The sequence below is a fragment of the Mastigoproctus giganteus genome, chromosome 2, assembly GCF_048544385.1.
Source record: "Mastigoproctus giganteus isolate SK-2022 chromosome 2, ASM4854438v1, whole genome shotgun sequence".
NCBI classification, from domain to species: domain Eukaryota; kingdom Metazoa; phylum Arthropoda; class Arachnida; order Uropygi; family Thelyphonidae; genus Mastigoproctus; species Mastigoproctus giganteus.
In genome coordinates this window covers 227598985-227623247 of record NC_143576.1, presented here as the reverse complement: position 1 = coordinate 227623247, position 24263 = coordinate 227598985, and the positions used below count along the sequence as shown (strand labels likewise).

The 24263-nt window shown below is 38.1% G+C and overlaps 1 protein-coding gene across 1 annotated transcript in view; it reads right to left on the bottom strand.

The window, feature by feature from the left end:
• Nucleotides 1-22662, bottom strand: part of LOC150090206 (acetoacetyl-CoA synthetase-like) — a 93283-nt gene extending 70621 nt beyond the window's left edge. Inside the window, exons 1-4 of the mRNA XM_090369019.1 lie at nt 22592-22662; nt 11602-11724; nt 7908-8011; nt 51-168 (exon numbers count right to left, since the gene is read on the bottom strand). Of these exons, the coding sequence (XP_090225145.1) occupies nt 51-168; nt 7908-8011; nt 11602-11722 (343 nt within the window). The 5' untranslated portion in view covers nt 11723-11724; nt 22592-22662. The remainder of the gene's footprint in view (nt 1-50; nt 169-7907; nt 8012-11601; nt 11725-22591) is intronic.
• Between the last annotated feature and the right edge of the window lie 1601 nt (nt 22663-24263).

The following is a 24263-nucleotide window of genomic DNA, read 5'->3' as shown; positions in this document are numbered from 1 at the left end:
GATTATCAAAAGACAACACTATTGAACTGAAACAATTAACTTATACAAACCTGTAACATACAAAGCAATGTGATCATCTCTATAACGAAGAAGATTTTCTGCATAGTTCAATTTCATACCATGAAACCACTCTGGAATCTCTTCAATAGTTTTTGTCTTTTCCACCACCTAAAAATGTAGATCTTACAGTCTATGGAATACATTTTTAATATATTACTTTTTTTTTCTTTTTAAATAAAACTCACTAAACTTAATTGCCCATTTCCCAGAACTGAATAATTCAGCATAAAATAATTGCCATAAATCAAGTGCCCACTTGCAATAAAGCACGCGCACGCACGCACGCACACATAAATATTCCATCTTTAATAATAAAAGTTAAATGTGGGGGGGGGTGAACAGAGACAGAGGCAAATTACAATGTTGTATATAAAAGCTAAAGCTATTATGTATCCAAAGAATACATCTAATCTGAAAGGATTAAATTTGCAGCCAAACAGGCAGTGTATAAATGGCATGAACTGAACTGAATGTGGCAATGGAGGAAAATTGCTGCTATGGATAAAGGGATGGTTGAGTGGCAGAAGACAGAGAGTGGTAATCAATGGACACTGCTCAACGTGGACTAATGTTATTAGTGGAGTTCCTCAGGGTTCAGTGTTGGGTCCATTGTTGTTTTCTGTATTTATAAATGATATTGATGATGGTATATCAAGCTTAATGTCCAAGTTTGCAGACGATACAAAAGTTGGCAGGGTTGTTAAGGACACTACTGATGCTATGCTGCTGCAACAGGATCTGGAAAGGTTGAGCAGAGGGGCTGAGAGGTGGCAAATGAAGTTTAACATTGACAAATGTAAAGTACTACATATGGGAAACAGTAACCCCAGATCAATGTATCAACTCTGTGGTACTACGCTGACAGTGGTAGAGAATGAAAAGGACCTGGGGGTAATTGTGCAGGCAGATATGAAGTTTTTTGAGCAGTGCAGACGAGCTGCAAGAGTAGCTCATGGTGTCTTGTCAATGATATACAGGAATTTTTCTAGCAAGGATAGGGATGTGATTATTCCCTTGTATTGTATTCCATTGGTCAGGCCACACCTTGAGTACTGTATACAGGTCTGGAGGCCTCATTTCAAGAAGGATGTAGAGCTGCTGGAACGAGTACAGAGAAGGGCAACAAGATTAGTGAATGGAACAAAGGGTTGCTCTTATGAAGAAAGGCTTAAGTTTTGCAAATTACAGAGTCTGGAGACTAGGCATCGGCGAGGTGATCTGATAGAGGTGTATAAGGCTTTGAATGGCTTGAGCATGCTCAATGCCGATGGGATTCTTCTTCTTGCTCAGAATAATCACCTGAGAGGGCATAAATTCAAATTAAGGAAGGACAGATGTCGGATAGATGTGCGGAAATTTGCCTTTAGCCAGCGGGCAGTTGGTTTGTGGAATAGACTTCCATCACTTGTTGTTGAAGTTGATAGCCTAAACAAATTTAAGGCTCAGCTGGACAGGTATTTCGAACGAACGGAGGGGTGAAATGGGAGTAGTGGTTGTGTTTTTTTTTGTTTTTTTTTTTTGGGCTGATGCTGAATAAGCTTGCTTTCTTGCATCATATGCCTCTACTAATGCTAATGCTAAACTGAAATACAGATAAATAAGATTAACTGAAATTAACCTGATCTTGACGTGTACAGTGGAACTTAAAATTAACCTGATATTTTCTGTAAGCTAAGAAAGGTGGATTTTCAGAGACGACAGTATTGACCTATGGTGGAACTTTACAGATTGAATGAAGGATATATAAAGAATTCAAGAAACTAACTTAAGATAAGGCCTTCTGGGAGCTTTGGCACCTAGGAGAAGTCTCTTCTTCATTTTCTACATAACTTTCTCCCCTGAAATTTTTATAACTGGAGTAATTTATAAAACTGACTATTCAGATTATGATGCAAATTACAATGGCAAAGCAAGAAGATGACTTGAGGATGAGCTGAAAAATCACTTGGATATCACATAAGATTTTAGCTTAGCTGTTGCCAAACATATTTGGTAGAAGGGTCATCATATAAACCCCCTCTCAGCATTTATCACTGGCTATGAAAAGAATCAGCAATAAAGATGTGACCTGAAGCAATACATAGTTACTGCAAAAAAAATTAATAGAAATTAAGAGATAGGAGGGGGGACCTTATTCTACTGTCTCTGAATTAGAGATATCACTTTCTGACAAAACCCACTGGAAAATAACTGGGCAGTGATTAGTCCACATTTCAGGTATATATGAGATAATGAACTTGAGGAAAACACTACCCCTATGAGGTCAAAAGCTTACAGTGGAACATCTCTTTACAATATTAATCTGTTCCAGAGACACCATCATATCATAAAAATATTGTAATGTGAACCCAATAACACATTGTTTTTTGGTAATATGTTCCAAGACCTCAGAAATTGAAATTTTCTTCTTACTGTGCTCTTTAGGAGCACATTGTGTAAACTGATAATACGCACAAATTCAATACAGTAAATTTATGTCAAATAAGCACAACACAAAAAAATCACTTCAATTACAGAAAGCAAAAACAAAACAAGCAGCCAACACATTTACAAACACTGCTATTGGCTGAGTAAGGACCACGTGGTCCTGTCAGAGACAATCATAATTCTGTATGTCACAAAATTTCTGTATAAACCCATTGTAGAGACAATCATAAGCCCATTGAAATAAGGAGCCGCCGGTTAACGTGATCACTATTTGGAAGAACTAGCAATTTATAGAATCAAATTTCAAAAAACCACTTCAAATCATTAAAATGCACTACACTTTCATCATTATCATATGTTTGGTTTTAAGAATCAATTTTGAATGCCTTTGTGATATTTTTATAAAGCACATTTCTCGAGGTCAATACCATAGAACAATAAAATCAATTTTTGCAGTTTCTGGATTAGCATTAACATTAGTAGAGGCATATGATGCAAGAAAGCAAGCTTATACAGCATCAGCCAAAAAAAAAGAAAAAAAAAAAAAAACACCTTCCCATTTCACCCATCCATTCGTTCCAAATGTTTGTCTAGTTCTGCCTTGAATTTATTTAAGCTGTCAACTTCCACAATGACAGATGGAAGTTTGTTCCAGCAATCAACTACCCCTGGATAAAGGCAAATTTCCACACATCTATTTGACAACTGTCTCCTCAATTTCAGTTTATGCCCCCTCGGGTTTGTAATCTGAGCAAGAGGAAGAATCCCATCAGCATTAAGCCTGCTCAATCCATTCAAGGTCTTATACACATCAATCAGATTGCCTCACAGATGCCTAGTCTCCAGGTGTTGCAATTTGCAGAACTTAAGCCTTTCTTCATAAGAAGACCCCTTTATTCCCCTCACCAAACTTGTTCTAGCAACTCTACATCCTTACTAAAATGAGGATTCCAGACCTATATGGCCTAACCACTGCCTTATACAAGGGGATAATCATCTCCTGATCCCTGCACGCAAAATTTCTGTATATCATTGACAAGACCCCATGACCTACTCTGGCAGCCTGTCTACACTGAAAACTTCATATCTGACTGAACAATTACCCCCAGGTCTTTTTCATTCTCCATTGTCCTGAGTGTAACACCACCCAGTTGGTACATTTGGTACATTTATAGCTTAATTACAGTATTAATTAAGCTATGTAGGTAAGCATCAATTTATTTTTATATTGTTAAAATATTCTTCCAATTTTCATGTATCATTTAATTTTGTTAATTGGTAAGGCAATAAAATGAAATTTGTGCTTTATATCATTACTTTTATAGCCTGTCAATAATATTCCTTCTATTTTCACTTATTAGAATCACCATTTAAGAGAATTAAAATTCAATTCACAAATATGATCCCGACTACCGGGGCTTATTACATAACATATAGTGAACAGTATTTTATTATAGAATCTCCATCGGAAAATGTGATTTCATCGTAAAGTTATGCCGTTATACAGTTAAAGTTATATCGAGTGAACCAATCATAAAATGGGGATCCACTGTATTTATATTTTGCCTTTCCGGTAATTTAACTGCATAGTAATAATAACGTTTTTATTTATACCAATATGTATTTTAAAATTTTAACTGCACAGTATTTATATTTATTTATAAAAATTCACATAAAGTGTGATTCAGTGACATTAAATGTTTTTTAAATCAGCCAGTCAGAATTGGATAGAACCAACATGTAATGAGAGATGGCAAAGGACTGCCTTCTTCAACAGCAGTTTTGTGATATATATTTAATATTATCAGATGTATTCTTTGGAACCACATCAGGTATGCAAATATGTTAAGAACATCTACATCTTCTGACAAACGTACAAAATTATGTTGAAAAAAATTAAATGTGTAGTATATGATATATAAAATTATAGAATTAAAATAATAACTATTTACAGGTAATAAAACATAAAATCACCCCACGACTTTCATCAACAGAAATGACACAAGTAGGATAAGTAATTCAGTTTTTAGTATTAATTAATATTTTAATTCTGTTCTGTATATTTATATACATTTTAATTAAAGTGATTCTTGAACGTGATTCTTGCACTGCTTCTATTGGAATGAGCAGCAGCCCGGAAAACAAGATACAGGGTATTTCGGAGACAGCTGGGAGTCATTGCAGTACAGGTAAACAAATGGGTTGTGTTAGGGTAGCTAAGAATAGGAACAAGTGCATGTATACTTGCATGTACACCAATGATAGGAGTTTGGTGAATAAATTTGATGAATTTGAAGCGTTGGTGAAAACATCAAAGGCAGATATTGTTGAGATATCAGAGACATGGTGTCACACAGATATAAGGAATGCACAACTGGAATTTGGGAAGTACAATGTGTACAGAAAGGATAGACAGGATAGGAAGGGAGGAGGAGTTATGATATTAGTTAAGAAACACAAAATCCAAGGAAGTAAAGCCAGTCGACATTGCTGGACAGTGCAGTGTCGAGTCAGTTTGGTGTGACATAAGCATTGGGAGATCAAAACTGAGAGTAGAAGAGTACTATAGGCCTAATGACTCTGATGAGTATAATAAGAAACTGTACAGGGAAATACAGTGGGCCAGTAAATCAGAGAGTCTTATAATGGGGGATTTTAATTTCCCAGATATTGACTGGAAATTGTGGGTTGGTCACTCACACACTAGCAAGGCTTTTGTGGATTTATTGGATGATTGTTTTCTACAATCAGCATGTACAGGAAGCAACTAGAGGGGGTAATACCCTTAATCTGATTATCAGTAGCGATTCTTCATGCATTAAGAATCTGCAGATAAAGGAACCACTATGTGGCAGTGATCACAGCATGCTGAAGTGGAATTTACTCAAAAAGGTAACTACCATCAGGGGTAAAGGGTAGGGTTTTTGCATTCGTAAAGGCAACTATGGTGGTCTGAGACAACATTTAAATTCTATAGGGTGGGACCAACTGATGATGTTATCAACAGCAAATTCAAAATGGGAACCATTCAAAGAATTAATCTTGGAAGCTACTATGCTTGACATACCAACTAAGAAATATTGTTCAAGGTTTAGGCCTAAATTAATGGGTGACATGGAAGCCTATGATAGATATAAGGTGGTCTGTAACCAAGTCACAAAGGATATTAGGCAGGCAAAGGCAGATTATGAGAAATCCTTGGCAAAGGATGCAAAGAAAAGAAAACAAAGAGTTCTTTACCTATGTAAAATCTAGAAGGAAAGGAATGAATCAGATTGGCCCACTGGATATTGATGATTCAACTGTTGATGATCCTGCTCAGGTGGCTAACAAACTAAACGAGTATTTTGCATCTACATTCACACACGAGGAGTTATTCAGGAAGGGGAATGCCAGAGGTGAAGTAAACCCGGGCAGTGAGCTAGATGATTTTGTAATAACTGAGAGGAAAGTGGAGGAGAAATTGTTGAGGATAAACACAAAAAAGGCACCCGGGGTGGATGGGATCTATACAGTTATATTAAAGGAGGCAGCATAGGAAGTAAGCAAACCATTAGCCATAATTATGAGAGCTTCTTTGGACTCAGGGGAGATACTCAGACTGGAGATGTGCAAATGTGACTGCAACTCACAAAGAGGATCAAAGGCTGACACAAGTAATTATAGACCTGTGAGTTTAACTTCTGTTCCTGGAAAATTAATGGAGGCACTGGTTAAAGAAGCACTGCAGGATCATCTAGACAAGACTTTGGTTATAGCTGGTTTTCTTAAGGGAAAACCTTACCTGATCAATTTGATTGGATACTATGATGCAGTCAAAAAAAAGAACTGGATGTAGGGAATAACTTTGATATTATATTTTTGGATCTTAGAAAGGTTTTTGATACTGTTGCACATGGAAGACTGCTGAACAAATTGGAGCAGTGTGGCATTGGAGGCAAATTGCTGCTATGGATAAAGGGATGGTTGAGGGGGAGAAGACAGAGTGGTAATCAATAGACTCTGCTTATTGTGGACTGATGTTATTAGTAGAGTCCTTCAGGGTTCAGTGTTGGATCCACTGTTGTTTTCTGCATTTATAAATGATATTGATGATGGTATATCAAGCTTAATGTCCAAGTTTTCAGACAATATAAAGGTTGGCAGGGTTGTTAAGGACACTACTGACAGTATGCTGCTGCAACAGGATCTGGAAAGGTTGAGCAGATGGGCTGGGAGGTGGCAAATGAAGTTTAACATTGACAAATGTAAAGTACTACATATGGGAAACAGTAATCACAGAGTAACGTATCAACTCTGTGGTGCTACACTGACAGTTGTAGAGAATGAAAAAGGACCTGGGGAGAATTGTGCTGGCAAATATGAAGTTTTCTTAGCAGTGCAGACAGGCTGCAAGAGTAGCTCATAGTGTCTTATCAATTATATACAGGAATTTTTCTAGCAGGGATAAGGATTTGATTATTCCCTTGTATAAGGCAATGGTTAGGCCACACCTTGAGTACTATATACAGGTCTGGAGGCCTCATTTCAAGAAGGATGTAGAGCTGCTGGAACGAGTACAGAGAAGGGCAACAAGATTAGTGAATGGAACAAGAGGTTGTTCTTACGAAGAAAGGATTAAGTTTTGCAAATTACAGTGTATGGAGACTAGGTTTTTTTTTTTTTTTTGATTTGGTAGTTGTTGGCACATCGGCTTCTGTGGCCATATTGCACCTCCCAAGGTTTTTGCAGTACTTTGATCCAAGCCCGAGGCGGGAATCGAACCCGCGACCTTTGGGTTGCCGGGCAGGTACTTTACCCACTCAGCTAGCCCGGTCGGCATGGAGACTAGGCACCTGCAAGGTGATCTGACTGAGGTGTATAAAGCCTTGAATGGTTTGAGCATGCTCAATGCTGATGGAATTCTTCCTCTTGCTCAGAATGATCACCTGAGAGGGCATAAATTCAAATTGAGGAAAGACAGATGTAGGATAGATGTGCAGAAATTTTCCTTTAGCCAGCAGGTAGTTGTTTAGTGGAATAGACTTCCATCCCTTGTTGTGGAAGTTGATAGCCTAAATAAATTTAAGGCTCAGCTGGACAGGTATTTCAAACAAATGGATGGGTGAAATGGGAGTGGGTTTGTTTTTTTTTTTCCTTTGGCTGATGCTGCATAAGTTTGCTTTCTTGCCTCATATGCCTCTACTAATGCTAAAGTTATACCGAGTGTTTATTTTATTTATTCAACTTGTCATTTTCTTGTCTTTGTCAGATGATGATGCTTTTAAAGGCCTTTTAAGAAAGCTTAAGACTCAAGTAGCTAGTAAATTTATCAACTCTTGTTATAACAAAAACCATCAAAGAATATATAGTAAATCAAATTACAATAGCAAATATATAAATAAAGCATAAACCAAGCTGATGAAAACAATAACACTCACCTCTTCATATGAATGTGAATATATAATATCTGCAAAATGAATAAACATTTCCCAGAATTCAGAATAGTTCTGTATTGACCATTTATATAGATCCCAGTAGGTATCTACATGGTGAGAAAAGAAACAACATATTTAAATATGTTAATATATACACATATGCAGTGTGTGTGTGTGTGTGTGTGTAAAAATCTGATATGCTGTGCATGGGCCTGGAACGAGTAGTAATTATATGTGCTATCAATTATGTTAATAACATTTGTTCACTGGTAGTAAAAGAAAATTAATGTGTGATCATCAGAATAGTGCCTAACCAAACTACACTGCTCAACAAAATTAACAGAACAAAATGTTTTTTTAAGAATATTTTATTGTGAATTGTCACCGAAAGCAAATATTTGATATAATAAGCATCTAACAACCTTACAAAGCCACCCATCATGCAAATTATTCATGCCCTATAAAAACATGAGTTGCAACCAGATCACTTGAGTCCCCTCTTTTTGGCTTGCTCAGTGGGATAGCCACATCTCCAGTACTCAGGATGACAAATCATCATCGCTTAGATGATTCTTTGAGATGGCAGGTCATTAGATGACTGGGCAGTCACAGGCAGCATGTTGGCTTTGATAGTATAAGGCTCCTGGATTTGATGGCACATACCATCAAATCTAGTAGCCTTACTTGCCTTTAAGCTTGAAAGTTTTTTTAATAAACACTCATCTATAATTTCAAAAATCAATAATTTCATATGGCTCAGCCTCACTCACACAACTTCCCTCAGTATAAAAAGGTCTTTTGTCAGTAAAGATGGATGCAAAAGACCTATTCAACTCATCAGCATCATCAGCCAGGTTATCTAAGATTTTTCCCCACACTCAGTACACAAGGATCCAATCCAATTTGGTTTCTTCTTCTTTGTATTCACATACATGAAAAACCCATTGTCCCCATTTTTTTTTTGCTCTCTTAGCCAATGCTTTCTCACACTCAGCCTTGGCTTTCCTAACCTGCTGTACAAATTGGAGAGGTATGGCATTAAGGGTAAGTTGCTACAATGGATAAAGGGATGGTTGAGTGGCAATCAATGGACACTGCTCTTCGTGGACAACTGTTATTAGTGGTGTTTCCCAGAGTTCAGTGTTGGGCTCATTGACAAGTTTGCAGATGATACAAAGGTTGGCAGGGTTGTTAATGACAGTAAAGACAGTATGCTACTCCAACTGGATCTAGATAATTTGGGAAAATGGGCTGAGAAGTGGCAACTGAAGTTTAACATTGACAAATGCAAAGTACTACATATGGGTAGCAATAACCAAAGAGAAACGTACCAACTGTGTAGTACTACACTCAGGAAAGTGGAAAGTGAAAAATACCTGTTGGTAATGTTGGTAATGTGCAGTCAAATATAAAGTTCACTGAACAGTGCAGATGGGCTGCCAGGGCAGATCATGGAGTCTTGTCAATGATATATAGGAATTTTTCTAGTAGGGACAGGGAGGTGTTTATCCCATTATACAAGGCAATGTTCAGGCCACACCTAGAGTACTGTGTACAGATCTGGAGGCCTCATTTTAGGAGGGATGTAGAGTTGCCAGAACGAGTACAAAGAAGGGCAACAAGATTGGTGAGGAGAACAACCGGGTGCTCTTACCAAGAAAGGTTTAAATTCTGCAAATTGCAGCGCCCGGAGAGTAGGCACTTGCAAGGTAATCTAATTGAGGTGTATAAGGCCTTGAATGCACTGGGCAAGCTAAATGCAGATGGGATTCTTCTTCTTGCTCAGACTAAGAACCTGAGGGGGCACAGTTTCAAAGTGAGGAAAGATAGTTGTAGAATATATGTCCAGAAATTAGCGTTTAGCTAGCGGGTAGTTGATTGGTGGAACAGGCTTCCATCTATTGTTGTGGAAGCTAATAGCCTAAATAAATTTAAGGCTGAGCTGAATAGGTATTTGGAATGAATGGAGGGGTTTTTTTTTTTTTTTTTTTTGGCTGATGCTGCATAAGCTTGCTTTCTTGCATCGTATGCCTCCACTAATGCTAACTGTTACTTCCTGCAAACACACCCTGGTTCTGATTCACCTATCTTTATTACAAAAAAGAAATATTACCCATTTCCATGAAAATAGAATCTCCCAATAAAACTAAATCTCCTTCAACCAGAGTAGTATGCACTTGATTGTCCTGTTCTGCAACCTGAATGGTGCATCACTTGGTGTGGTCATAAAATAAGAGTCCCTGACAAGATCCCAGTTACATTTATTTCTAGGAAAAGCACCCTTTTCTTAGGTGACTCAAATTCTACTAGCAATGCACCAAGTTTTAATTTGAAATCAGCACACTCCTTGCATCAAGTGCAAAGAAAAGAATTGTCAGTAAGCCTGGTTTATCTATTAGACTGAAATTTGAATTCATACAATAGACTAATACAAGCAATGAACTCATGAGTCACACTGGAAATGCTTGCAAGCATTTTCAGTCTTCTGGGTCATTATGTCCTTGAACTTTGTATTGAAGCTGGTGTAATAAACATTATTTAGGTAAAATTAAAACTTAAGAAATTACAGAATTTAAATTTACAATATATTATGGAATTTAAATTAACAAAGTATTACAGAAATTAATACCTGTTAACAAAGCTTTATCCAGTAGTGAATTTAAAATTAACAATTTAACTTAGCAAAAATACTTTAGAAAAGTTAAGGATTACATTTAAGTATACTGTAGAAATTAATTTCACAAAATCACTGCAATAAAATATACAAAATTGCTAAAATAAGCTCTAAAAATTGGGGAAATTAAATTTAAACAAAAATTTTGTATACCATAACACCTGATGATAATCCACTTCAGTTAAGCCAGAGCCAAATTAAAATGTCTGCTCTCTTTGACTGCTCACAGCAGAATCTTAGTATTGACAGTATTGCTGGCACTCTGCTTCATGATTTGTAACAGTGATTAGTATCTTAAAGATAAATGTTACAATTACTAAATCTACTACTACCAAATCTGTATACTACTCAAGAAAATAGGGGCTGAAGAGAAACCACAATAACATTATCACACAACTGCTATACAGATGCATCTTTTATCTATTATCTGATCAATTAAACTCACATTACAAACTGGCCTGTTATCCCTCTTCTGCAACAATACTTGTTTGACACATTTACTCCTGAAGGCGAGTTTCCAATTATTTAACCATGTTTGGTAGACCCTTGAGGTGATTGAATGTTCAATATTAAACTAAAACTTTCGTCAAAAATGGGTTTTCACACTTGCACAAAGATATAGTATGGAGAGACACACAATGACAGAGACAAAAAAAATTAAGAGAAATCTGCTGACAATACACCAGAGTAGTAAAGATTGCAGGGTTATATTTTAAAGCAGGCAATGAAATCATTAAGAAAATTGCACATATCTGTGCATTGAATTTTCATCTTACGATATTTGATACATCCAGTGACAAAGGCCAACTTTTGACAATTATTGTTCACAGAGTATAATATCAATAGAGATTCCACAAATGAATTGCCTTACTGATATGTATTAATGTTAGTGGTCATTCAAATTAAACAATATATACAAAAAATTACTAAAATATCTCTAAATTTATTTTCAGCAGATGATAATATAAATTCTTTTAAGATTGAAAATTTACAAGAGAGGAGAATGTGATAAGAATTTCTCACCTAGAGTAACCTGGTACTTTTCACTGACCTTTCTCTTGAATTTACTCATAAGTGTTTCTGAAGCATGGCTTATCCACATGATGTTGGCACCCAAAGCCTCAGCTGTGATTATATCATCCATAGCTGAAAAAGTAGCAACATATGTATCCTCCTTCTTTTGTTACACATGATTACACCACATGTATTTGGCACAATATATCATATACAAAAATATGATACCCAATAAATTCTCAAAAATATAGTTATAATGAAAAAATTGACAAATGCAATGTACTGCACATAGGTAGCAGAAATCCCAAATTTAAATGCCAACTGTGTGATATCTACATTCAGGAGAGTGGAAAATGATAAAGACTTGTGGGTAATTGTGATGTCAGATGTGAAATTCTCTGGACAATGCAGATGCTGCCAGGAAAGCTTATGAGGTTTTGTCAATGATATACATAAACTTTGCTAGCAGGGATAAAGAGGTGATTATCCCTTTGTATGAAGCCATGATTAGGCCACATCTTGAGTATTGTATGCAGGTCTAGAGGCCTCACTTTAGGAAGGATGTAGAGCTGCTGGAACAGGTACAGAGAAGGTCAATGAGATTGGTTCTCAAATATCTTTCAATAAAATCAAATTTTCAAATATATTTTATTACCAAATTAAAAAATCAGTAATATCATCATCATCGCAAACCTGGTCCAGCTTAGGTCTTTTAAGACCCGTTCGGTTGTAGCTCTTGGAGGTGGTCTTGATCTCGCCATCATTGTCTTGGTTGACCCACATCTCTCTTGTCTGTAGGTTTGTAATTAAAAACTAATTTGGGATTTGGTCTGGTTTCATTCTATCTATAACTCAGTAATATAAAGGTCAAAAATAATGTTCCAGTTTCAATTTCAGTGGCAGTTTATTTAATCAGTAAGTTGCCTTCCCAGTGATAGGCTTTTATTATATCACCTTGTTCAATTTCTTTTCTGTCAAAATAATCAAGGAACAATAAGAGAGTAGGAAAAAAAAAAAACTGCCCAGAGCTGGATTTCACCAAATCAACTCCAGGGGCTCAGGACACCCAGTGTCCTGAGCTGGATATCATCATTCTTCTTTATCTTGGTGATTCTCTCTCTCTCAGCCAAAAAGAGAATTTTTTTTTGCTGGTGCAGCATAAGACTCAGGCTTCCTTGCAAAGGATAATAATAATAATAACAACAACAACAACAACATGTATTGATCACATCATAAGCTATTGCCCATTAACATTACTAGTCCAACTCCTACTGGTGTGTTCAAAATATCCTGATTTACAAAGTCAGTCATCTGTGCAAAAGCATCAATTAATTTTGTATTTAAAAATCAATTCATTAAATTCTGGTTAATGCCATAAACTCAATGCCTAGTTAAGGCTTTCAAATGATATAAAACTTATCTTTATAGATACAAAACTCAATGCCAATACTGTGTACAAATTTACACTGTTAGCTTTGCATTAGCAACACCTACCTAATACCTCATGGCCCACCATTTGCCCATAAATCTAGGAATGAACTCTACATTAGTGCTACTCATACACAATGTATTCCAGTAATGCTTGCACATTGTCAAGTGGATGGTTGCAACATCTAAAGTCTTTTTCCACTAGGCCCTAAACGTGCTCAATTGGATTGAGATCAGTTCAGATGAGCAGCCATGGGAGCCCAGAGAATTCATTGCCATGTTTCAGAAACCAGCAACCTGCAGGGTCTTGTAGCATGCTGCTTTGTCTTTTTAGATGCTGAACTTGTCTGGATATATTGCTATCATAAAGAACTATAGTTGGTCAGCACAAATCAAAAGGAAGGCATTCCCACTGAGCCATTGAATAACAGTGACCCAGGGCATGCCATGAAAATAGTACCCAAAAAAATAACAGCACTGCCTTAAGCCTGCCAAACACCATCAATGCATCAGGTGATATGGCCTCATGTTGCTTTCTCCTAATGAGGTTACACTCAACAGCATGATAGAGACAGAAACAGGATTCATCACACCAGGCAACAGATTTCCGCATGTTAATGGCCCAGCGTGGGTGCTGACATGCCCATGCAAGGTGCAGTTTCTTGTATCAAAGAACATTTAGAAATACTGTTCTCACAGTGAGCATGGGTACCTGTGATAGGCTATGGCAGTCAGTGACCATATGAGCTAATGCCTGGCACACAGTCCATGTGGATATTGGTCTTGCTACGTCATACTGGGTGATTAGCTGGGCCACTGTTGTATTGCTGTTGTGTTACAAGACACCCTACAAACACTACAGACGTCGACCAGATGCAGCTGTCCCACTTGTGACCTATCACTAGTTGTTCAACTGCAAGATGCAGGGTATTTCAGAGACTGCTGGAAGTCATTGCAGTACAAGTAAACACATGGGTTGTGTTAGGGTAGCTAGGAATAGGAACAGGTGCATGTATTAGGGTTGAATTTGAAAGTGTCTGCAATTCTGCCCAGACACGATAGGAGGGAGTATATGATGAGAGCCCTGTCGTTCAATTCGGCCCTGGAAGGATTGTGCAAGGCTCAAGGGGTAGAATTTTTTTCAGCCTGGTCTGTACTTGTTAACAGGAGGGACTGCTTCTACAGGGATGGGATACACTTAAATAGAAAGGGTGCAAGAACGTTTGCTGATGCTATCGAGGCAGTGTTAGGTGGGTCGGAAAACTGCTAGATCGGGGGGATACAAGGACTAATAGATTAACAGTAGCCACTCGCAGAGGTGAAAGTGATTCTTGCACTGCTCCTATTGGAATGAGCCGCAGCCTGGAAAATAAGATGCAGGATATTTCAGAGACTGCTGGGAATCACTGGGGTACAAATAAACACAGGTTGTGTTAGGTTAGCTAAGAAAAAGAACAGGTGCATGTATACCTGCGTGTACACCAATCCTAGGAGTTTAGTAAATAAATATGATGAATTTGAGGTACTGCTCAAAACATCAAAGGCAGATATTGTGGGGATTTCAGAGACATGGTGTCACACAGATATAAGGAATGCAGAACTGGAATTTGGGGAGTACAATGTCTACAGAAAGGATAGACAGGGTAGGAAGGGAGGAGGGGTTATGCTATTAGTTAAGAAGTACATAAAATCCAAGGAAGTGAAGCCAGTCGACATTGCTGGACAGTGCAGTGTCGAGTCAGTTTGGTGTGACATAAGCATTGGGAGATCAAAACTGAGAGTAGGAGTGTGCTATAGGCCTAATGACTCTGATGAGTATAATAAGAAACTGACTGTACAGGGAAATAGAGTGGGCCAGTAAATCAGAGAGTCTTATAATGGGGGATTTTAATTTCCCAGATATTGACTGGAATTTGGGGGCTGGTCACTCACACTCTAGAAAGGCTTTTGTGGATTTATTGGATGATTGTTTTCTACATCAGCATGTTCGGGAGGCAACTAGAGGGAGTAATACTCTTGATTTGATTATCAGTAGTGATTCTTCATGCATTAAGAATCTGCAGATAGAGGAACCACTAGGTGGCAGTGATCAGTGTGCTGAAGTGGGATTTACTCAAAGAGGTAACTACCATTTGGGGTAAAGGGAAGGGTTATTGCTTTCGTAAAGGCGACTACGATGGACTGAGACAGTATTTAAATTCTATAGGGTGGGACCAACTGATGATGTTACAAACAGCAAATTCAAAATGGGAAGCATTCAAAGAACTTATCTTGGAAGCTACTAGGCTTTACATACCAACTAAGAAATATTGTTCAGGGTTTAGGCCTAAGTGGATGTCAGATGAACTAATGAGACATATGGCATAGAAGAAAAATGCATGGGATACATACAAATTAACACGTGACACAGAAGCCTATGATAGATACAAGTTGATCTGTAACCAAGTTACAAAGGAGGTTAGGCAGGCGAAGGCAGATTATGAGAAACCTTTGGCAAGGGATGCAACGAGTTCTTTATTTATGTAAACTCTAGAAGGAAGGGGATGAATCAGATTGGTCAACTTGATATCGATGGTTCAACTGTTGATGATCAGGTAGCTAACAAACTGAATGAATGTTTTGCATCGACATTCACACATGAGGAGTTATTCAGCGAGGGGAATGCCAGAGGTGTATTCAACTCTGGCAGTAAGCTAAAGAATCTTGTAATAACTGAGAGTAAAGTGAAGGAGAAATTGTTGAAAATAAATACAAGAAAGGCACCTGGGGTGGATGGGATCTATCCAGTTATATTAAAGGAGGCAGAAAAGGAAGTAAGCAAACCCTTAGCCATAATTATGAGAGTTCCTTGGACTCGGGGGAAGTACCCATGGACTGGAGATGTGCAAATGTGACCCCAATTCACAAAGGAGGATCAAAGGGCGACAAGTAATTATAGACTTTTAGTTTAACTTTTGTTCCTGGAAAATTAATGGAGGCACTGGTTAAAGAAGCACTGCAGGATCATCTAGACAAGACTTCAATTATAGCTCAGACACAGCATGGTTTTGTTAAGGGGAAGTCTTGCCTGGCCAATTTGATTGGATACTATGATGCAGTCACAAAAGAACTGGATACAGGGAATAACTTTGATATTATATACTTGGATCTTAGAAAGGCTTTTGATACTGTTGCAGATGGAAGACTGCTACACAAATTGGAGCAGTGTGGCATTGGAGGCAAATTGCTGATATGGATAAAGGGGTGGTTGAGAGGGAGAAGACAGAGTGGTAATCAATGGACACTGCTTATCGTGGGCTAATGTTATTAGTGGAGTCCCTCAGGGTTCAGTATTGGGTCCATTATTGTTTTCTGTATTTATAAATGATACTGATGATGGTATATCAAGCTTAATGCCCAAGTTTGCAGACGATACGAAGGTTGGCAGGGTTGTCAAGGACATATTGACACTATGCTGCTGCAACAGGATCTGGAAAGGTTGAGCAGATGGGCTGAGAGGTGGCAAATGAAGTTTAGCATTGACAAATGTAAAGTACTACATATGGGAAACAGCAACCCCAGAGCAACGTATCAACTCTGTGGTACTACACTGACAGTGGTAGGGAATGAAAGGGACCTGGGGGTGGTTGTGCAGGCAGATATGAAGTTTTCTGAGCAGTGCAGATGGGTTGCAAGAGTAGCTCATGGTGTATTGTCGATGATATATAGGAATTTTTCTAGAAGGGATAAGGAGGTGATTATTCCCTTGTATAAGGCAATGGTCAGACCGCACCTAGAGTACTGAATACAGGTCTGGAGGCCTCATTTCAAGAAGGATGTAGAGATGCTGGAACGAGTACAGAGAAGGGCAAGAAGATTAGTGAATGGAACAATGGGGTGCTCTTACGAAGAAAGGCTTAAGTTTTGCAAATTACAGTGTCTGGAGACTAGGCACCGGCGAGGTGATCTGATAGAGGTGTATAAAGCCTTGAATGGTTTGAGCATGCTCAATGCTGATGGGATTCTTCCTCTTGCTCAGAATAATCACCTGAGAGGGCATAAATTCAAATTAAGGAAAGACAGATGTAGGATAGACGTGAGGAAATTTGCCTTTAGCCAGCGGGTGGTTGGTTGCTGGAATAGACTTCCATCCCTTGTCGTGGAAGTTGATAGCCAAATAAGTTTAAGGCTCAGCTGGACAGGTATTTCGAACAAACAGAGGGGTGAAGTGGAAGTGGTTATTTTTTATTTATTTTTATTTTTTTTTTGGCTGATGCTACATAAGCTTGCTTTCTTGCATCAAATGCCTCTACTAATGCTAATCTATTTGGATTTCAGGAAAGCTTTTGACCCTGTTGCACATGGAAGACTATTGTACAAATTGGAGCAGTATGGTATTAAGGGTAAGTTGCTACAATGGATAAAAGGATGATTGAGTGGGAGAAGACAGAGGGTGGTAATTAATGGGTGCTGCTCTTCGTGGACTAATGTTATTAATGGAGTCCCACAGGGTTCGGTTTTGGGTCCACTCTTGTTTTGTATGTTTATCAATGATATTGATGAAGGTATATCACGCTTAGTGTCGAAGTTTGCAGATGATACAAAGGTTGGCAGGGTTGTTAATGACAATAATGGCAGCATGCTACTGCAACAGGATCTAGATAATTTGGGCAGATGGGCTAAGAAGTGGCAACTGAAGTTTAACCTTGACAAATGCAAAGTACTGCATATGGGTAGAAGTAACCCCAGAGAAACGTACCAACTGTGTGGTACTACACTTAAGATGGTAGAAAATGAAAAAGACCTAGGAATAATTGTGCAGTCAGATATGAAGTTTTCTGAGCAATGCAGACAGGATGCCAGGGCAAGTCATGGGGTTTTGTCAATGATATATAGGAATTTTGCTAGCAGGGAGAAGGAAGTGATTGTCCCTCTGTATAAGGCAATGGTCAGGCCATGCCTTGAGTACTGCGTACAGGTCTGGAGGCCTCATTTTAAGAAGGACGTAGATTTGCTTGAGCGTGTACGGAGAAGGGCAACAATACTGGTGAGGGGAATGAAGGGATCCTGTTACCAAGAGAGGCTTAAGTTCTGCAAATTGCAGTGGCTGGAGACTAGGCACCTGCACAGTGATCTGATTGAGGTGTATAAAGCCTTGAATGGGATGAGCACACTGAATTCTGATGGGATCCTTCCACTTGTTCAGATTATGAACCTAAGGGGACAAATTCAAATTAAGAAAAGACAGATACAGAATAGATGTGCAGAAATTTGCCTTTAGCCAGCAGGTGGTTAATTGCTGGAACAAACCTCCATCTGTCGTTGTGGAAGTTGATAGGTTAAATAAATTTAAGGAGGAACTGGACAGGCATTTGGAGGGAATGGTGTGATTTTTTTTTTTTTTTTTTTTTTTGGCTGATGCTCTATAAGCTCATACACTTGCTTTCTTACATCACATGACACTACTACTATCTGTTAGTAATGACCCTTGTGAAGAACTTGTAGATGTGGGATAACAAGCTAATTGGTCTATAATTTCTAATTTATCTCCTTTTTTATGAAGTAAAACTATGATTGCATTATTTCACTGCTTAGGTGTCACACCTTTTCTAATGCATTTTGCAAAGAGCCTTGCGAGGTTGTGTGATGTCTCTTCCTCCCAATTTTAACAACTCAACAGTAACTTCATATTCCCCCGGGGCTTTGAGCCTTCATTTTCTTCAACGCCTGTTCTACTTCATCAGGAAGAATATCGGATATGTTGTATGTGTTGCTAATTTGCGATCTATCTTCCCCACTGCTGGAATCATTCCCTCGCTCCTTGTATAATTCTCTATAGTAGTCTTCTGCTATTTGAATTATGCCTTCTCTGCTATTTATACGTATACCATCGGTATTCTTCAGTTTCAGTATCATTTGTCTTTCTGTATTACTGCTCATGGCTGCTGATTTAAATCCTTTGTTTTCCCTTAATGCTTGTTCTACTTTTCTTGTGTTAAATCTTCTTATGTCCTCTCTGAGTCTCTTTCTAATGGCTTTGCATAACTCATTATACTCAATTTTCTCCTTGTCAGTGTTTATCTTGCTTTTATTTGTCGCCTTCGGGTCATCATAACAAGTGTTTCTTGACTAATTTTTTCTTCTTTGGAATTCTTTTTTCCCTATAGGTTTCTTGGGATTAATCACTTTCAGAAAGTTCTAATATTCCTCATTGATATCTTGGTCCTGAGCAGTCTGCAAAAGCTCAAACTTGTTCTTAAGTTCCAGTACAAACTGCTCTTTCTCCTCTTCTGTTATCTCAAAGACCTTCATATTATTTACTAGAGTCAGTTTTTTCCTTTCCTTTATCTATATCAAGTGTGCATCTTACCATTCTGTGATCACTTCCAACATTTACTTTATTCAGGATGGTAACATCATTCGTGATATATCTTTTGTTAGTGAGGATGAAGTCGATTTCATTAGTTGTTAATTCATTTGGACTCTTCCATGTCCACTTTCTGTTCAACCTTTTCTTGAAAAAAAAGTGCTCATTACTGACAATCCTTGAGATTCTGGAAATTCCACAAGTGTTTCACCTCTTTCATTTCTTTCACCAATTCCAAAATTTCCTATAGTTCCCCTTTCTGCACTGTTTTGTCTTTTTCCAACCTTAGCATTGAAGTCCCCCATAATAATAGTGTAGTCGGTTTTCTGCTCATCTAAAAGCTCTGCTCACCTTCATCAATATCATTGATAAATATACAAAACAATCGGCCCAACACTGAACCCTGGGGAACTCCACTAATAACACTTGTCCACGAAGAGCAGTGTCCATTAATTGCCACTCTCTGCCGTCTCCCACTCAACCATCCTTTTATCCATTGTAGCAAATTACCCTTAATGCCATACCTCTCCAATTTGTACAGCAGTCTTCCATGTGCAACAGTATCAAAAGCTTTCCTGAAATCCAAGTATATGATATCAAAATTATTTTTTGCATTCAGTTCATTTGTGACACATCATAGTATCCAATCATCCCATCATTCAGGATAAAAATTACATTAGCACAAAAGTACATTTCTATACATATAGGCAGTTTTACAGCGATTTTTAGTCAAAGATCAGAGGTATCTAAAGTACAGCAAATAAGCACTACATCTGCTGATCTTGCACCAAAAATTTCTAGAAAAAATAAAAAGCTACTTGGTTTGGTTTTTAGGAGCATTAGCAACTAAGGCCATATTGCTCCGGGATATGCGGTGGCCATTCCCTGACCTTTCCGCATCCTCCGTATTTGGTGGTGACGGGCTCGAACCCCGGTCTAATCAAGAAGCGTGTACTACGCACTGCTGCTCCTTCCCACCTGGCTACGGAGGCGCCATAAAAAGCTACAATAAGTGACATGCTTTTCAATCAATCTATCTGATGTTGGGAGAATTTTTGTATGGCAGCACAAATTCAGAGCTCAGTGGACTCATAGAATAACTGGGAAGGGGGGAGTTGAAGAAAATGGTATGCTGTATCCTAAGTAAATGTTTCAAAATCTTAAGTCTCACTGAAAATCAATAAAATTTTCTGCTGTCATAAGTTTTATTTCACAGTAAACTAGCTCTTCTTTTAAATTCACAATCCTCAAGCCCACACTTTTGCAATCCCAGTTCTATTACTGTTCTTCAGGAATAAAGTTAACATTTGTTATATTAGTATTAGTACTGGGAAACAGTGTAGGGAAGAAAATTTATACAGCATCACCAAAAATATAAATAAATACTATAATAAGGTAAATTAAAAAATAAACCAGAAAAGCACTTCTCACATTATCCGTCTGCCCTCTCTAATAATTTTTCGATTACCCTCTGGCCAAAAGCAAATTTTCAGCACATCGATCCTTCAGTGATCCTTCCTCAATTTAAATTTATGCCCCTTTATGTGTGCCATCTCAGCAAGAGTAAGGATGCCATCAAAAAACCATTCAAAGCCTTAACTCCCTCAATCAGATCTCCCTACAGGTGCCTAGTTTCCAAAGAAATTTGCAGAACTGGTCTTTCCTGGTAAAAAGAAAAAGTAAACTGCAGCCATTATCAACCCACTGCAGGATGGAAGCCTTCTCAACAATTCATATCGAATGAAATGGACCATAATCTGCCATGCTAGTCCAGTGTGGGCTGGCAGTTCAACCGAATTTAGCAGTCAGGAGCTTGAACCACGGTCTACTCAAAGAGCGTGTGCTACTGCACTCTTTCTCCTGACCACTCAGCTACGGAGGCCTCTTTACTGGTAAGAGTACCTTGCCGTTTTTCTCACTAATCACATGGGGGAAACTCCCCCATGCCATCAGACAACTAATACTCTTAATACTAATACTCTTCTTTGCACCCATTCCAACAAATCAACATCCTTCTAAAAACAAGGCTTCCAGATCTGTATATGCAAATACTTGAGATGTAGTCTAACCATTGCCTTATACAGCAGAATAATTACCTCCTTGTCTCTGCTGGCAAATTCCTGTATACCAATGGAAAAAAAAAAAAAACACCATGAGCTGGCCTAGCAGCATATATATGCAATTATTACCTGCAGGTCTTTTTCATTCTCATTCTCTACTACCTTGAGAAAATCAATATAAAAATAAATATATAAAATAAATGATAAACTGCAAAAAAAAAAGGAGGGGGGATAATTCCATGGAACGTTCTAGAAATTTTCATAAGATGAGCTAAAAACTGACCATGCTCATCACCCACTTAAGTTTTCATGTACTGTAATAACAAAACAAATATAAATGAATTTTCGTACTGGGAATTACAATTAAAAATTGGAGAATTAAAAGTTAGTCCTTGCTTGCTTAAAAATAAAATGACTTTTGAATTTATTTGTTTTTTACACTAGACTTATACTACAATGTTATTCGGTTGGATATACATTTGTTCACCAGATAAGAGTTACTAAACCTCAAGACAATGCCAATTTTGACAATTTGATAATAATAGATAAGAAATTATTTATTTATGATTATTTCACATAATTTCCAACCTCCACTACTATATACACAAACACAACATTTTCAATTTATTGACTGAAATGCGTGAACCCTCGACAAATTCTTTGAACCGCCAACAGTTCAAATTAATTAAATTTCCTCTACGCCATATTTTACATTTATTCCTTATACAGTTGATGGAAGTTGATAGTTTGAATAAATTTAAGGAGGAACTGGCCAGGTATTTGGAGGGAATGGTGTGATTTTTTTTTTTTTTTTTGGCTGATGCTGCATAAGCTCATACACTTGCTTTCTTGCATCACACGTGACTACTACTACAGCATATAACCCATTTAATAAAAATTTAACTTTAAAAAAATCGCATTTTACCACGTGTGAGAATGTTTATTTAAAGTGTTTGAAAAGCTGTTCACTAAAAAGTATCATTTTTCAATTACCTTCAGTTTCAAAACAGGTATCGTTTCTCCCCCCCCCCCCTACATACCCAACTATCAATAACCCATCAGTTTTACATCGATAAGACTTCAAGAAACGAAACTCAAAATGTCTAAAGAATATGCCAAATACCAAACACATAAAATAAGAAAATTATCTTACTAAAGTACTTACCTTTCCCAAGAGTTTATCTCCTTCCCTACAAATCTTACTTCGTAAACTAAATATCACACAAAAAGTTAATGGTGATCTCAGTACACGCGTATCATTAAATATCAGAGATGTAATAAAAATAAAACGGGTCATCTGTAGCACGATCCATTCCACGAGTAAGATTGAAGTGGGACGACATGTGATAAAATACAAAGGGAAATTCCATAACATCACTTCCAACTCTGATAAAAGTTCCAGTTCAACCAAATTGAAACCTCTATTCTAGAATAGTTAAATGAAATTTATGGCATAATTTATAATCTAAAAATAAAATAAAAATTGCTTGAATTAATTTATTTCTCAGTAAAGATGCGCTGTTACTAATGGCCATCAAACGATGTAGAACTCAGAATCTACATCAGCAGGGGAAATATTCAAAAATTCTGCTTCTTGTTATTATTACTAGTTTATCTGTCACTTATTTTCTAACACAACCGCAGGGACTCACATCTGGTGAGTATGGGCTCAGAGTCCTGAGCTGAATATCATCATTCTTCTCCTTCTTGGTGATTCCCTTCTACGTCTTACCCTTTCTCTCTCTCTCTCTCTCTCTCTCTCTCACACACACACATTCTTTCAGGGTACCCAAAAAATAACAGAACGCTTCCTTGAACCATATATCTAATAATAATAATAATAATAATAAAATGCTTATTTTTTTCTAGGAATGCGTTACAGCACACGTGTATGTGTTTGTGTGTGAAAAGGAGAGGGGTTGCGTGAAAAGGGCCAATGCCATGAGGCACAATGTATTGGTGCATCATGGCATTGATGTGCCAATACATTTATTGTGTTTATTGTGTACTCTGCATCATATAACATTAGATTATGTTGGTCTGCTGTTCCTCTAGCCAAGTGGCCTCGGGATCCGTCCAGCACCACTGGAAGGTGGGTAGAACAGTAGGGAGTGAAAGGTCTCTGGCTAGGACGAACCCTGGGCATCGCCTGAGCAGGAAGCGCCCCCAGTGGGAAAAAACTCAGGAAGTTTTTATTGTAAGAGGAGCGTGGGATGATAGTTTGAGTTTGGAGAAAAAATAAAGGTTGTTGTTGTTATTTGGTTTTTAGGAGCATTAGCAACTAAGGCCATATTGCTCCGGGAAATGCGGTGGTCATTCCCTGACATTTCCGCATCCTCCGTACTTGGTGGTGACGGGCTCGAACCCCGGTCTAATCAAGAAGCGTGTGCTACGCACTGCTGCTCCTTCCCACCTGGCTACGGAGGCGCTCAAAAAAAAGGTAAAGAGGGTGGATGATAGGGAGGCATCCACCAGGAAATTAGAAAGTTAAATTGACAGAGGGGTGGGATTTAAGGTGGTAATGCCCACCAGCAAAAACTTGGGGTTGAGAGGTGGGGGCTGGCCGACTGCACGTGTAGCATAGTGGTATCCTCACCATCCTCCCCCACACCGGGTGGGAAAGGTCCGGATTCGAATTCCATCCATAATGCGAGGAACTTTAATGGGCTTTTTTCACTCCGGGGCTGAGTTAGTCGGTCTCAGGCGTAGATAGCAAGGTTTCCACCCCCCCCCCCAGAAACTTGGGTTTTTCGTCCAGCAAAAGGCAAATCGACCAAAGAACACACGCAATTTACGGACACAATACACAATGCACGGCATATGAATTTAATTATTCG